General features: G+C 41.2%; 4 protein-coding genes across 4 annotated transcripts; 2 read left to right on the top strand and 2 right to left on the bottom strand.

Annotated features, from left to right (window-relative positions):
* Window positions 1–377: 377 nt before the first annotated feature.
* On the bottom strand, window positions 378–3,024 carry tdp2b (tyrosyl-DNA phosphodiesterase 2b). The gene is made up of 7 exons (XM_079231991.1): window positions 2,784–3,024; window positions 2,393–2,514; window positions 2,149–2,298; window positions 1,903–1,994; window positions 1,404–1,522; window positions 1,142–1,312; window positions 378–1,021 (listed from the first exon to the last, which is right to left on the bottom strand). The coding sequence occupies exons 1-7, from the start codon at window positions 2,934–2,936 to the stop codon at window positions 740–742; spliced, it is 1,089 nt and encodes a 362-aa protein (XP_079088117.1). The 5' UTR covers window positions 2,937–3,024; the 3' UTR covers window positions 378–739.
* A 302-nt stretch (window positions 3,025–3,326) lies between these two features.
* On the top strand, window positions 3,327–5,528 carry acot13 (acyl-CoA thioesterase 13). The gene is made up of 3 exons (XM_079232316.1): window positions 3,327–3,473; window positions 3,564–3,748; window positions 4,250–5,528. Exons 1-3 carry the CDS (start codon window positions 3,390–3,392, stop codon window positions 4,407–4,409), a joined length of 429 nt encoding a protein of 142 aa, XP_079088442.1. The 5' UTR covers window positions 3,327–3,389; the 3' UTR covers window positions 4,410–5,528.
* Window positions 4,823–8,735, bottom strand: cUnh6orf62 (chromosome Un C6orf62 homolog). Its single transcript, XM_079232315.1, has 5 exons — window positions 7,159–8,735; window positions 6,789–6,965; window positions 6,580–6,705; window positions 6,091–6,225; window positions 4,823–5,985 (listed from the first exon to the last, which is right to left on the bottom strand). The coding sequence occupies exons 1-5, from the start codon at window positions 7,285–7,287 to the stop codon at window positions 5,860–5,862; spliced, it is 693 nt and encodes a 230-aa protein (XP_079088441.1). The 5' UTR covers window positions 7,288–8,735; the 3' UTR covers window positions 4,823–5,859.
* Window positions 8,736–8,913: 178 nt separating this feature from the next.
* gmnn (geminin DNA replication inhibitor) lies at window positions 8,914–11,961 on the top strand. Its single transcript, XM_079232348.1, has 7 exons — window positions 8,914–8,969; window positions 9,343–9,414; window positions 10,289–10,390; window positions 10,554–10,707; window positions 10,796–10,878; window positions 11,278–11,388; window positions 11,647–11,961. The coding sequence occupies exons 2-7, from the start codon at window positions 9,358–9,360 to the stop codon at window positions 11,842–11,844; spliced, it is 705 nt and encodes a 234-aa protein (XP_079088474.1). The 5' UTR covers window positions 8,914–8,969; window positions 9,343–9,357; the 3' UTR covers window positions 11,845–11,961.
* The last annotated feature ends 921 nt before the right edge of the window (window positions 11,962–12,882 follow it).

Below are 12,882 nucleotides of genomic sequence, written 5' to 3'. Positions count from 1 at the left end.
TGAAGAGTGCATTACAGAGAGAGGCGAGGGACTCGTCCTGACAATGTGATGGCAGAGACTGTGAGGAGGAGGTTTAGGGTAGAACTGAGGTCATAATATATAATTGTAGATTATAGGTGCAAGTAAATCATATTATTCTCATGCCTTTTTGACAACACAACTTTTGTGACATAGCACAAAAACCGCAGTTGTATTAATTATATAAATATGGGCTGCACTCATAGTTTTGGATCCATGGGTTAAATCAGCTGCACATGCATTGCAACATTGTCAATGTTTGAGTTTGTCTACAATTGTGAGGAGTTTGCTTTTGGGTCATGTTCATGGACCTATCGCTTAAATTACGGAGTCACTATTCAGAATGATATTTCTTTATTTTTATGTAAATACTGAACTCTGCACTGCAATCAGAAAATGTACATTTTCAAAAAATTGCCATTGAACTCTGTAGTGCTCTCTAGTGCTCAGGTAGCAATACTACATATACACAGTGCTGCGAAATGTAGTGGTGCTTACTACATTTATTTACCAATTAAAAAAAAGAGACTCCAATAAGAGACACATTAGAAGATAAAACTGATCAAATCAAAATATAAAATGTACAGGTAACCATCCTTAGATGAGGTCAGATAATTTTCTTTTACAGAGAAAGTGTTTTTACTGACCGTAAAACACAAAACAAACCACACTAGCAAATCCAAAACTTAAACTGCGATGTTTCAGGTTGTTTTGTGCATTTCTACACAGCAGAGAAGCTACAGTAGATTCCCCAGTGATCACTAGTGAAGCGTCCACAGTCCAGCTTCTCCAGCCCTACCAGGGCCAAGTGGTCAGGGGCCAGGCATGGGACGCCTTCCTTGGCAGCCGGGCGGAAGTAGATCCGGTCGAAGCGGCAGCGACTGACGTAAGGAACACTCTTATTGTTGTTGGCTCTGGTGTCCCATGTGTATCGGCAGTGCTCTTGCTTTCCCAGTCGTTCCCACACATCGCAGACACTGGAGGGCAGACCCACCTTGGCAACCTGATATGGAGCCCAGGGCAATCATTTTAGAGAGGTACACTGTTACATGGAGGGGGGAATTGAAAAACAAAAAATGCGAGCATGAACACCACTGTTTCGATGCCGAGATAAATGACTGACCTCAGTGTCCCTCAGGTTTGTGTCCCCTCCAAACAGGACAGTGACATCTTCAGGTGACTCTCTCATCCTCTTCATCACCACTCGCAGCTGTTTCATCCGTTCCTCTGCTTGGCCCTTGCAGCTCTCAAAGTGGGACGTCATCAGACACAGCTTCTGGCCTTTGAATGTTACCTGATTTCAAAGATATAAAAATCCACTTTGTATCAACTTTGGGGAGCTGAACATGGCTTGAGTATTTGGACTGAACTATCCTTGAACGAACCTGAGCTACAAGCAGATTCCTCATCATTTGAGTTGTAGGGTAAGGTACGATCTCGCTCTCGGAAAATTTTACGCTCGTCTTCTTCAGCATCATCCCGGTAAAGTAGCCCTCCTCGCCACCTGGTCATCAAAAGTGCAGAGGTCTCAGCCTCAGTTTATTATTTTTTGTATTTAGTCCAACATACTGTGGAACCACCAGACAGCCATCATGTAATACAAATAGAGTGGAGACAAATCTCCAGTGAAAATACCTACATCATAGATCTTTTAAACAGCAGACATTTTGACTCATATCAGGAAAAGCACAGGCTCTGTTCTATTCAAGTGTCCCAGTAAGCAAAACCAGTGTAACAGTGAACAATACCAGGACCCTAAAACTGAAGTAGCCAAATGGAATTCAGACATTATTCATTGTATTACTTGCAGCTGTGCTTTTTCTCCCGTGACAAATGTCAAAAGGTATTTGGCAACAAAAAAAAAGCCTGTTGAGCATAACACACCTTCAATGATTAGATAGCTGACAGCCCGTTTCTTCAAGTACTGGACGTAAGGTGGAATGAGCTCCTGGAGGAACACCACGTCAGGAGTGTATCTACACGAAGACAAGATTCACCTTTTAAATGCTATCTGCCATCTTTCCATTGTTTTCTTCAGGCGTGCTTAGCAGCTGACCTCTGATATAAACAGACTAAATCAAATATCAAGTGATGCCAACAAGGAGTAGCAGTGTAGATAAACAAGCTTACAATACTAAGTAGGAGCACAGGCCTCTGGCGCGCTCTCCAAGGTTGTCTGTATCAAGTCCATCCACGTTCCAGGAGATTAGTGACAGTTTATTGTCATCTTCTTCTGAGGGTTTGCATGTGGAGGCTGGACTGTCTTTTGTCAAATCTATACTAGAAAATGTGCATACACCGTTGATTCATTTGGAGTTATTGAACACATTAAGTAGCTTGGAGAGTGTCAAAGGAGGGAAGACCGTTGACTTACCAGTCTTCTGGAGGTTTTTCCTCAACTTTCTGCCTCTTTGCTTTGGGGCTGGTCTCACTTTCTGGGAAATCTTCTTCAAATACTTTCTCCAAATCAGCCTCAAAGAATGAGTTTAAAGCTTTCTGATAGAGAGACAATTGGAAATGTACATCAGGGACAACTGCCTTAATGTCATGACATTCTTAAGAATGTCATGACATCCATAACATATTTGGAAACATGTTTTAGCACTTTTCCAGCCTGAGAGGCTGACTTAATCAGTGGAATAAACTGCAGCAACGTAGAATTGCAAAAACCTGCCATAAAATCATCATGGCATTCTGTATCTTGCTGCAATAGTGACCTATGTGACCTAATGTTACAACTGAGAGGCCTCGGTTGTCTACTGTACCTCCATCTCCCACTCGTTTTCAGCCAGGTAGCACTGAGCCACAGCGCTATCGGTTCCTGTTATTGCAGCAAACTCATCGCAGAGGCCACTTCTGCTTTGTTCCACATTAGAAACCGATGGTTTGTCCGAGTCTGATACAACATTAGAAGCCATGTTTTCCAGCCACTAGTTTTACTTTCAGAATTAACCACAGTATAAGTAGACTAACGCAAACATTAGTCCATGTTTTCTCTGCACGTTATCTCAGGTGCACCCGTGAAAGGCTCTCGGGTAGCTAAAAGTTACAGTTAACGTTCCAACCAATCCCAGCGAAGCAAAATAGAAACGTTACTTCGTATACTTAAACACGAAGAACTTTAGATTACACGGGCAGTTACCAATTAATAACTACATTGTATTAGTATTAACCTGGAGCTGTTTGTCTTCTTAACCGAGATTACGACGATGCACTTGAGCTAACGCTAGCCGATTAGCTGTACATTTCGCCCGGACGATTTATCGAATGCAACCATTTCCGGTGTGAGGTCTGAGGTAAACAGAGGTGTGACCAGAGACGGTGGTTTGACATTGAACGCTTTTATTTTGCCATTTTCTTTAGCGTTAAATATGGGTTCACTATCTTTAAACTCGTTAAAGCAAATAATGAAGGCGATGGTAGATCATTCAGGCTTTGACAAAGTCCTGAGCAAGGTAAATATACACACTCTGAAGCAATTCTTGACCAATAATAATATCATCCGCATAGTTGCACTGTAACAGGTAGACATGTGTGTCCTTCAGGTGGACGTCTTGTCTGCCATTCCAGGGAAGGTGGTGTGTGAGATGCGGGTGAACGAGGAGCACACCAACCGGGGAGGGACGCTCCACGGCGGGTTGACAGCCACCCTGGTCGATGTCATATCCACCATGGCTATCATGTATACTGAGAGGGGAGCACCAGGAGTCAGTGTGGATATGAATATAACGTGAGTCCATGAACAATGTAGATATTAAAGGACATTTGAGCTCTCAAATGAACAAATGTAACCTCAGAGAACACTGGTTAAAACCATTTCGATGACTAGCTGCTCTCATTTTTATTTCCTCCAAATTACTCATGTATTTTTAATTGCATGCATATATACGCATACATCTATTATTAAAGTTGAACCATATTTCATAGAATTCTAATACATTTTAGGTATGGCAATAAGAATATCTAAAATGTTATAGATTGTTTTTATTTGGATCTTTCAATCAGCCGCCATATTTGCTCAAACTACTTATGGCAGATAAGTAGTTGTGGTAAAACACAAACCCATGTTCCTAAAAGACCCTAAATGCCCCAGAAGAAATACAGAGGGCATGATTTCCATGTCGTCAGCGGTATCTGCAGCCCTGTTTTCAGGCCTTGACCTTCAGTATGTTTAAAAACAGGTCAGGTTGAAGATTAACTTTATAAAAGTACAAATGTCAATGTCTTACAGATACATGAATGCTGCCAAGATTGGAGAGGACGTACTCATCACGGCTCAGGTTCTGAAGCAAGGACGGACGCTGGCTTTTGCCACTGTGGACCTCACTAACAAGGCCACAGGGAAGCTCATAGCACAAGGGAGACACACAAAACACCTCGGCAGCAGCTAAGCCGTCTCCCCTCTGTGCATCACATAAGTGAACTGTCAAAACAAGGGACTAAGAAAAATAGTGCTCAAATCCACTGACTGTACCAAGAAGGAGATTACAGTGGCGAGTGCAACAAATCCATGTTGGCTGGTTACTAAACAAATGTTGCATAGATATATTAACAGTTCCAGAGAAACTAATAGCTGTATGGCCAGTCACTTCTGATCCAACTACTGTATCGATGGTACCATTTCATGCACATGCAATAAAACAGACAAGAGTTATGCTTTCAGAATTTGCATTGTATTGGGATATGCTCAGCAGTATTGATTTGAGAATCAACAGAAAAAAACCCAGAAGTTACAAGCCTAATACCCTTTTAACTGAACACACTGAATCAACAAGGAGCAAAATTATATGTACTATGTACTTCATTTTCAAGCAAGCCCAATTTTAATTTGATGAGCATGGCAGCAAATTATTTTCATTTTAGTAGGTCAAATTAAACAAAAATCAGTTAGCTTTAGCAACTTTGTTATGCAAGTTAAACATTAAGTATGTCACCATTTCAGTTTTTCACCACCCCACACCCCAAATAAAACAAAACATAAAACAGATTTCAGTAGCTTAAATGAATGGTGCTTTAACGGTGACAATGACCTCCAACAGCTAACCAACACGTCTCAACTTTGTGTACAATGCCTTTCAAAGCCACTGAAGATTTTAGCAAAGGCCTGCCCAGCATGTCTTAGAGGAAAGCAAATGACACCAAAACATTTTTTTAAAAGTCCAGCAAAAAATAACTAAGGCGTTTTTTAAGAAGCAATACCTACACCATATGATTTGACAAATATTGTTCATCTCGTTTTCTTTTACAGGTGTTTAAAAACCTATTCACACCTGTCCTTGGTCAAAAGATTGTGTAAAGTTGTTCTAGAAACCCCTTTGACATTACAAACAAGCTTTAACAATCCTTTCTTATGACAACAAGGATATTAAACACGTCCATCTGAGAACCACCGTGAAGACCTGTGTATTGTTTGTTCCTGTTTTGATGCAACATAAAGAGTTCCTTCAATGACCGGTGCTGTTGATAGTGCGGCTCCAAGAGAACAACCAACCACTCAAAATCAATGTTCGTGCAGGTTCAAATGAACAAAAATGTATGAGTGAGTGAGGCGGGAATGAAGAGGGAGTAAAAGGAACAAAAATGGGGGAACCAATCCAAAAATGGCAGAGAGAAGAGGAGGAACATTGGGAGCATGAGGAAAAAAAGACAAGGATGGGAACTGAATCAGCTCAGGTCAGGGAGGGGAGAACGAGTAGGTGACAAAAACAGGAGAGATCCAAGCACAAGTTCAAATCTTAAAAAGGAAATGAATGGAGATGAGTACATCAATTTGCTTCTGAAGGCTTAGGCAGGAGGGAGGGGAAGGGCTTTTTCCTGTATGGCTGGGTGATGCAGGAAGCCTTAATCAGGCATGTATGGGCGGAGGTGATCCTCGATGTCTCCCACACCCCAGCAGGTCAGCTGGTCCTGAGGCAAGTATAGGCAGAGGCTGCACAACTTGAACACTGTGGCCTTGGTTTTAGGAGTCTGCAAAAGCGATGGACAGAGAACATTTGTTGTTAAGTGTGTTAGAACGCTGTCTGGGGTTTCAGTTAGTCAAATCAGTAACATAATTTCAGTGGACTGACTCACCTGTAAGTGCTGTCTATCCATGAAGAGAAACACAGACTGTGTTGGGTTGTTCATGACCATTCCAGCCTTGTCTTTACGACCCAAAGCATGCAAGCACTGCTTCTCGTAGTCTCCATGATGAAATTCGAACTTGGCCTGTAAGTCAGAGGAGAGACTTGTGAGCCAAGAAATACATGGTTTCATATTGACTAAAGCAGGGTGATTCACAAATCAAATTCATTCATTCATTATTTTATTAATATTACTTGGTAGTGTATGATTTAAAATGTCTGGTTATTATAACATGCACATAAAGGTTATTTTCAAAACCATTTTAAACACAGTTTCTAACCTTTTATTAACTAAACAATCAACAGATTAATCTAGAAAGTAATTGCCGTATTAATTGGTAATGAAAATAATTTGGATGCTGCTCTAATTTGAATCAAAATAACAGCAGTCTTCAAACATTTACAGCCCAAGTAATCTGCCGAGGTGCCACGTTCTGACCTGAACAGGCCTAAAGGGTTCATCATCGGCCCCCTTCCATCTGGAGAACAGTAGACAGACAATCTTCTCAATATCGTTGCGTGGCCAAAGGATGAAGTCCATCTCCTGTGTGCAGCCAATCACGTCCTGTGAAACAGAAAACAATGTAAAACACAGTTGCACTTTGTCTTTTTCAAGCAGTCCCCCCCTAAGACGATGCACCGACTTACCCTTCGCATTGACTGGTATCGGGGGGCGTGCAGTTGCACAACATCTTTTTGCAGGAGTTCTATTGAACTCTCAAGAGAGTAGCTGGAATCTCGCACACCTCTTAGGATGTTTTCTTCATAGTTGTTGGTCATCACTGGCACCACTTCAGCTACCTCAAAAAGTGCAGACTTCTTCTTCTGTAATGAATAAACACAGGAACAAACTTGTATTTAAAGTCGTTTTGCTGTGGGCACATACAAAGAAACAGGTTTGACTCCAACGTTTAATCGTGCTATGTGCAAAGAGATGGAGAAAATGATGTCAAAGTATGAGACAAGTATAATTTAGGATTGTCAAAAATTTCTGTATTCTTCCATTTTACTGACAAACCTTTTCTTTGAAAACGAAGGCTATATAAATCTTGAAGTCAAACTGATCAGCCAAAGATTCCCTTTTCTTCCGAAGTTGAGCTCGTAGTCGATTTCTTGTTTGATTTCTTCGAGAAGTTGGGTCCCCCATGGTTAGATTTTGATGGTAGCGTCTTCTTCTCTTGTGCAGAATATTTTGGCAAAACTCTGTACTTTTGTATTCATACGTTGGATAAAGGATGGAGGTAGCTACCCTTTGCAGAAACAACGCATCAAACAACTCTATGCTAGATCTATAAAATCCCCACTATCAACTGAGAAGTTCAACAAATCAGAAACAATACTAAGTCATTTTTAAATTTTTTGTAAACGGGCAGTGTTTAGGAGGGGATTGGTCAACAAGCTAAGACTACATCTCCTTTATTACTTGTTCATAAATCCATGTTTTAAGACATGATTTTTAAGCCAAATGAGCGTTTTTCAACCTGCCATCAACAAGGGATCAACAGAGTTTTAAAGAAAAGAGCAACTCAAATTTGTACTTTTTTTTACCGAGAGTTTTACTGAAATCAACTAAAATGGCTGCTACTGTAAAAACCCATACCGACTATACATATATTTTTTGCTAGTGAAATTGACGACTACAGAGACTAGCAAGCATAGAAATATTATATTATTTGGGTCATTTCAAAGTCCCTCATCCATGGCTATCGCTTAATGTTTGTTTCTCTGTAGATACAGCGTTATGTGCGTGTTAAAGACGGGTTGGGGATACAGACGAACATGGCAGGTAAATACAGATGCCAGGAGATATTGGCACCGGGTAACATCGAAGACTACTGCGAAAGTACCTTGACATTTCCTTGACTTTCACTGCCACTCACTTGGCCCACGGCCTGCGGTGCTGCCACTGCCGATAGTCATGATGTGGGCGTATTTTTAGCACACTAGCTAAGGTGAGCTAGCAAGCTAATCTAGGCATTCACTTCCAACACTAACTAGTAGTGAACCGATGATATAGCTACATCTTATCTTCTGACTGACTGGCTTAATCGAGGCCCACGTGTGGTTGGCTAGCTAGCGTACAGTCATCTTTCTACGCGTTTACATTTTCTCGCCAGGTTCAACGCGACTGCCAGTGTTGTGAGAGTCAAGAGACCTGCAGGGGTGACTGACTAACTGGTTCTGCTCGTGCTCGGCATTTTTAGCTCGGTCTGGTTTGCGTTAGTGGCGTCTTGTCAACAACTTAATCGACAAAAAACAGCAAGTGAATCAACAGCCGACCAACGACAAACGCTGAATGACACAATACACGTTAGCTAAACAAAACCCCCCCTTTTCCACGTCTGAAGTTTCGAGGTGTTCGCTGCGCTTGTTTTCTTTCTCTTCTTTTCTTCAGTCGTCACAACCTCCGACTCGCCCCGCCGCATGCCATGTCAAGATAAATCGACAATCCAGCTGAAATCCTCCGTTCTTTCAGTCGACGTGTGGCGTGGTCTGTCTCCCGGCGGGCCCATCGTTAACGGCGTGTCGTCCAACGTTTGTCCGTTTGGTTTCTTTGTGTGGTTTTAGGCAGCTGGTAATGGCACACACAAGCTCGACGACAGCCTCCCCAAAATGGCTGCACAGTCAACTACAAAGATGTGACGTGTTTTGACATGTGACCGCACGCGGATAAAAAAAACAACTGAGCGGAAAAAAACTCCCCCGTGAGGGGGGCGCCTTTGTCACGTGACTGAGTAGGCGTATTTAAGCCCCTGGCGCGAGATCCTGAGAGCAAAGAATAGGCAGTCTTTGGGTATTTGCAACGTCGACCTGTGTTACTCAACAACGGTAAGTGGTTTAACGTTTAGCGTCATTAATATATACTTCATTTAATTATCTCCACATCGACTGTCTCTTAAACATCGTACATTTAGCGTTAAGTCTGTCCTTTTGCCTGTGTTTTTAAACGAGACTAACTTTTCATACAGCGGTAGCGACACATGTCACGTTATCGATATTCGTGTGAGCAGCTTAAAGCGACTAAAGCGAAGGAGGTAGCATTAATGTACACGTTCATCAACTACTGTCGCATTTAGAGGCTAACGTTAAGCTAATGGCATAACGTTACCTTCTAATTTTGAAAACAACGCTATTTTATTTGGTAATTTTCCCCCTCAAGTTTGTTAAGTTTATGTGTAGTGACGCTCTGTTTTTCCACCAGGTATCTCGAAAGAAAATGAGTTTCAGTGGAAAGTTAAAGCACAGCCAGCAAAGGTCTAATGAGAATTTAACGGTGAGTAACTAGATTAATCTGTTTAAAATGTGTCCTTCAAATTATCTTGCCCTTTAGGGTTTAATGTTCACTGGTTTCGTTGATATACAGTAACTTTAGGATGTTATCACGATCTATATTGTGCCATTGTTTGTGTCTGATATCGTCACACACTAGATGGTAGCTATATGTAGGCCAGAGACCAGAAAGATGTACTTATGCGTCAAATTTATTAGAAAAAGGGGATCTGTCAATGTTTTTTGCCTTCTCTCGGTTAATATTGTCCATTACAATTATTTTATATATGTCAGAAATAAAAATTTTATCAATAGACTGGATATTTTAAGTACAGCTACACTATTTGGCTTCCTTGGGTCCTGCATGGTTTTGATTTAAAATATATATGTTTTTTATTTCATGGGTATTGTGTTGGACATTCTCTCCCTCAGACTTTTTGTTGTCATGAAAAACACAAGCAGTTGTAACCCTGTGGCCAAACATTAACAGAGTGCGCATGTTTGTGGCACTGTAATGAGTCTCGAGGAGTAACTTTCCCACGGCTGTTACGTTTTGCACCCTGCCCCTGTTCTGACACCTGTGGGCCTGTTGCACATGGCAGCAGTGTTGTTGGTGTTGTAAGCCACTTCACTTATGCCCTCTCTCCCATGGTGACGGTGTAACTAAAGTAAAGCATGCAAAGTGATGCTAAGCCCTAGTGAATAGAGGCTTTGAAAATTAGTACACAGGTCCATGTTAATTTACCCCGTGTGACTCTGTTTCTCAAAATGCATCTGGTAAGTGTTTAGGATTTTTCCTTTTGTTAACCATTCTCGTATCTACAATTTGTGATCTACTCTGTAAGCTAACACTGAGTGTTTTTGTCTTCCACTCACAGAGCTTTTTCACACCCTCTCAAAAGGCAATGGGATGCCCAAGGCAAACCCTGCAGGTCCTCCAACCCTCAGCTGGCAACAAAGACCTGGGAAGGTCAGCTCAGGTATGTTGGGACTTGTTGCAGGAGGTCATTTAAGTTGGGTGTCCATGTTTGCAGTAGATAAAGTCACTGTATAGAGCTGTTCCACTAAAAAGAAATATTGATCTGTTGCCGCCTTTAGTGGGTTTCAACATTTAAAATGTTATAGCTTTTATTTTCTCTTTAGGTAGGAAAGGTCATTCCCAAAAGGAAACACTGGAGCGCAGAACAAACCAGACGTCCAAAGAGGGTGAAAGTAGAAGTAAAGTCTACACAAACTGAAGTAACTCAGTGTTTGACAAATGGCACGTCCAATGAGGCGTATGACCTTATGGTTGTAGGTAGGCATCCATTCCATAATCTACGAATTGCATGCAAAGTATGGACAATTATTTTCTCTATAGTGCTAAATTTCTGTCCCTTTTGTAGAAACTCCTCCTTCCACCTACTGGAAAGAGATAGCAGATGAGCGTCGGAAGGCCTTGTACAATGTTTTACAGGAGAATGAGAAGGTGAGTTAATCTCTAAGAGATGGCTAATGTTTAGCTGTCAATTGAATTGTTCCCACGCTCTGTCTCAACCTTAACTGGCTTCAGTCCAGCTGGCACTGAGTTTTAAAGTAACATTGCACCTAAATGCACTCATTGAAATCTGTTTATTTATCTTTGGCACCAATCTTGTAATAATAAACCTGTACACTCAGAGTAGACTTGCTTTCAATTTGCGAATCTGGAAGTTGGGCCTACTCGACTGTATTTTTTGTTTTGGTTAGCCCATGATTATCTGTAAAATGCACTCTAGAAATGTTAATTTATAATGGCTGTGTTCAGTTTCCCCATTGTGCCATGTTCTTCTTAACCTTTTTCAGGCATGTGTTTATAATTCATCTTTTTTTTCTCCTTGTTAACCAGTTGCACAAAGACATTGAAGCCAAAGACGACCAGATAACGCAGCTAACTTGTGAAAATGCTGAGCTACAGGAACTGGCGCAACACGTACAGTACCTGGCAGATATGATTGAGGTAGGCACAATGCTATTGTTTGTAATATCCTGAAGTCTGTAGTGAAACATTTTGTGCTCATAACTTAATTTTGGTCACACGCTTACCATATACTAGTAAATTACCTCTGAAGGCTTGACTTGGCTTAATTCTTTACCGCTTAATTTGTCATCACATGTTCAGATGGGGCTATTTCAACAACCAGTAAACTAGTAAACTAGACTACACTGAGGAACCTACTTGTATTTACTTTTTTTTTTTTAATATCTTTTTTTTAAGAGGCTGACAGGGGAGAGCCCAGACAATCTGGAGGAACTGAGGGAGATTGCTCTTGACGTGGGTGAGGAGGAGGAGCGTGACCACAGTGAAGTGGCAGCGCAGAGTGAGGAGGAAGACTCTGAGTCCAGTCGGTGTGACTCGGAGGAAGAAGAGCCCTCAGACTACGAACAAGCTGGACCTTCAGGAGAGAAGGACTAACTGACACGCCTCTTGTGTGTCATGGGACTTTGACCTTACATGTCTGCAGCATTTTTGCTTTGGCAGCAGCAAGTGGCCATCCATTTGACTGAAATGGCTCAAAGTAATTGATGTACTTCAAATGGCAATCTTTTTTGTGTTTTTTTTTTTTTTTTTTTTTTTTTTTTTAAGCCTTTTACAGAATGGGGCTGGTTTTATTGTTTTTAGCTTTTTCTGTACTTTCCGTTGTTTAAAACTATCACACAGAAGACATTGTAAGAAGTCAATGTAGGAAATGCACAGGTGTAATAAGTAAAATGAGTGATAGCTACATTATTATTGGCTTCAGTGTTATGGCCCTGGTATTGTGCCCTGGTGCAATGTCCTGTCTTACTGGAACACTTAACTAGACCAGAGCCATTAATGATGTGAATGACTGCACTGAGGGAATGTTTTTGTAATTTTATTTTTTTGAGTAAGGAATTAACAGCAAGCCTTGCAGCTCTACCAGTTACTTGCTGCTGGTTGTGCTGATGCTGAAAGGCTGCATGTTCTACCCAAACTGGTTGGGACCCCTATGTGCCCCTTCACCTTGTTTGGACAATGACAACAAAGTGACATAACTGCTGCCTTTTTCCTACTATGAAGCGTCTGGGGAGAAAAGCCTACATGCACTGCCTGATGCAGCCGAGCACATGTCCCTGTAGTGTTTTGATTTACACTGTAAAATTGTGCAATGTGGCTCAGTTTTGTACATAAAGCCCAATGTCAAATAAAAACATTCTTTTTTTTAAAGAGAAATTGTGTTGTGGATATTTGACTGTTTCTTTGCCCACCAGTTAAAGTAGTTTGTGCTTTTCTTTTTATTGGATTACTGCAATGCTCTTTTCACTGATACTTGATGGGAAGACTTTAACTCGTTAAGAATTCAGTCACCAAAGTTCTTATGGGTACAAGAAGGCAACATCCCGTACTTAATTAACAGTTAAACAAATAATTGATCACTATAAATTGGCCTCACACGATTTCTCCACCTCAACCAGCTACAATAGTAACATG

The sequence above is a fragment of the Taurulus bubalis genome (genome assembly GCF_910589615.1).
Source record: "Taurulus bubalis genome assembly, chromosome: 16".
Classification (NCBI taxonomy): Eukaryota; Metazoa; Chordata; class Actinopteri; order Perciformes; family Cottidae; genus Taurulus; species Taurulus bubalis.
This window is presented reverse-complemented; position numbering and strand designations above follow the sequence as displayed.

Excerpts from the sequence above, each read along its gene's own strand:
- gmnn (XM_079232348.1), top strand. The coding sequence starts at position 9,358 with ATGAGTTTCAGTGGAAAGTTAAAGCACAGCCAGCAAAGGTCTAATGAG. Across the intron at positions 9,415-10,288 it reads GGTCTAATGAGAATTTAACG|AGCTTTTTCACACCCTCTCA; the intron begins GTGAGTAACTAG and ends TTCCACTCACAG. Across the intron at positions 10,391-10,553 it reads ACCTGGGAAGGTCAGCTCAG|GTAGGAAAGGTCATTCCCAA; the intron begins GTATGTTGGGAC and ends TTTTCTCTTTAG.
- cUnh6orf62 (XM_079232315.1), bottom strand. The coding sequence starts at position 7,287 with ATGGGGGACCCAACTTCTCGAAGAAATCAAACAAGAAATCGACTACGA. Across the intron at positions 6,966-7,158 it reads CCTTCGTTTTCAAAGAAAAG|AAGAAGAAGTCTGCACTTTT; the intron begins GTTTGTCAGTAA and ends TATTCATTACAG. Across the intron at positions 6,226-6,579 it reads AACCCTTTAGGCCTGTTCAG|GCCAAGTTCGAATTTCATCA; the intron begins GTCAGAACGTGG and ends TCTGACTTACAG.
- tdp2b (XM_079231991.1), bottom strand. The coding sequence starts at position 2,936 with ATGGCTTCTAATGTTGTATCAGACTCGGACAAACCATCGGTTTCTAAT. Across the intron at positions 2,515-2,783 it reads AAAACGAGTGGGAGATGGAG|AAAGCTTTAAACTCATTCTT; the intron begins GTACAGTAGACA and ends TCTCTCTATCAG. Across the intron at positions 1,022-1,141 it reads CAAACCTGAGGGACACTGAG|GTTGCCAAGGTGGGTCTGCC; the intron begins GTCAGTCATTTA and ends GCTCCATATCAG.
- acot13 (XM_079232316.1), top strand. The coding sequence starts at position 3,390 with ATGGGTTCACTATCTTTAAACTCGTTAAAGCAAATAATGAAGGCGATG. Across the intron at positions 3,474-3,563 it reads TTGACAAAGTCCTGAGCAAG|GTGGACGTCTTGTCTGCCAT; the intron begins GTAAATATACAC and ends TGTGTCCTTCAG. Across the intron at positions 3,749-4,249 it reads AGTGTGGATATGAATATAAC|ATACATGAATGCTGCCAAGA; the intron begins GTGAGTCCATGA and ends AATGTCTTACAG.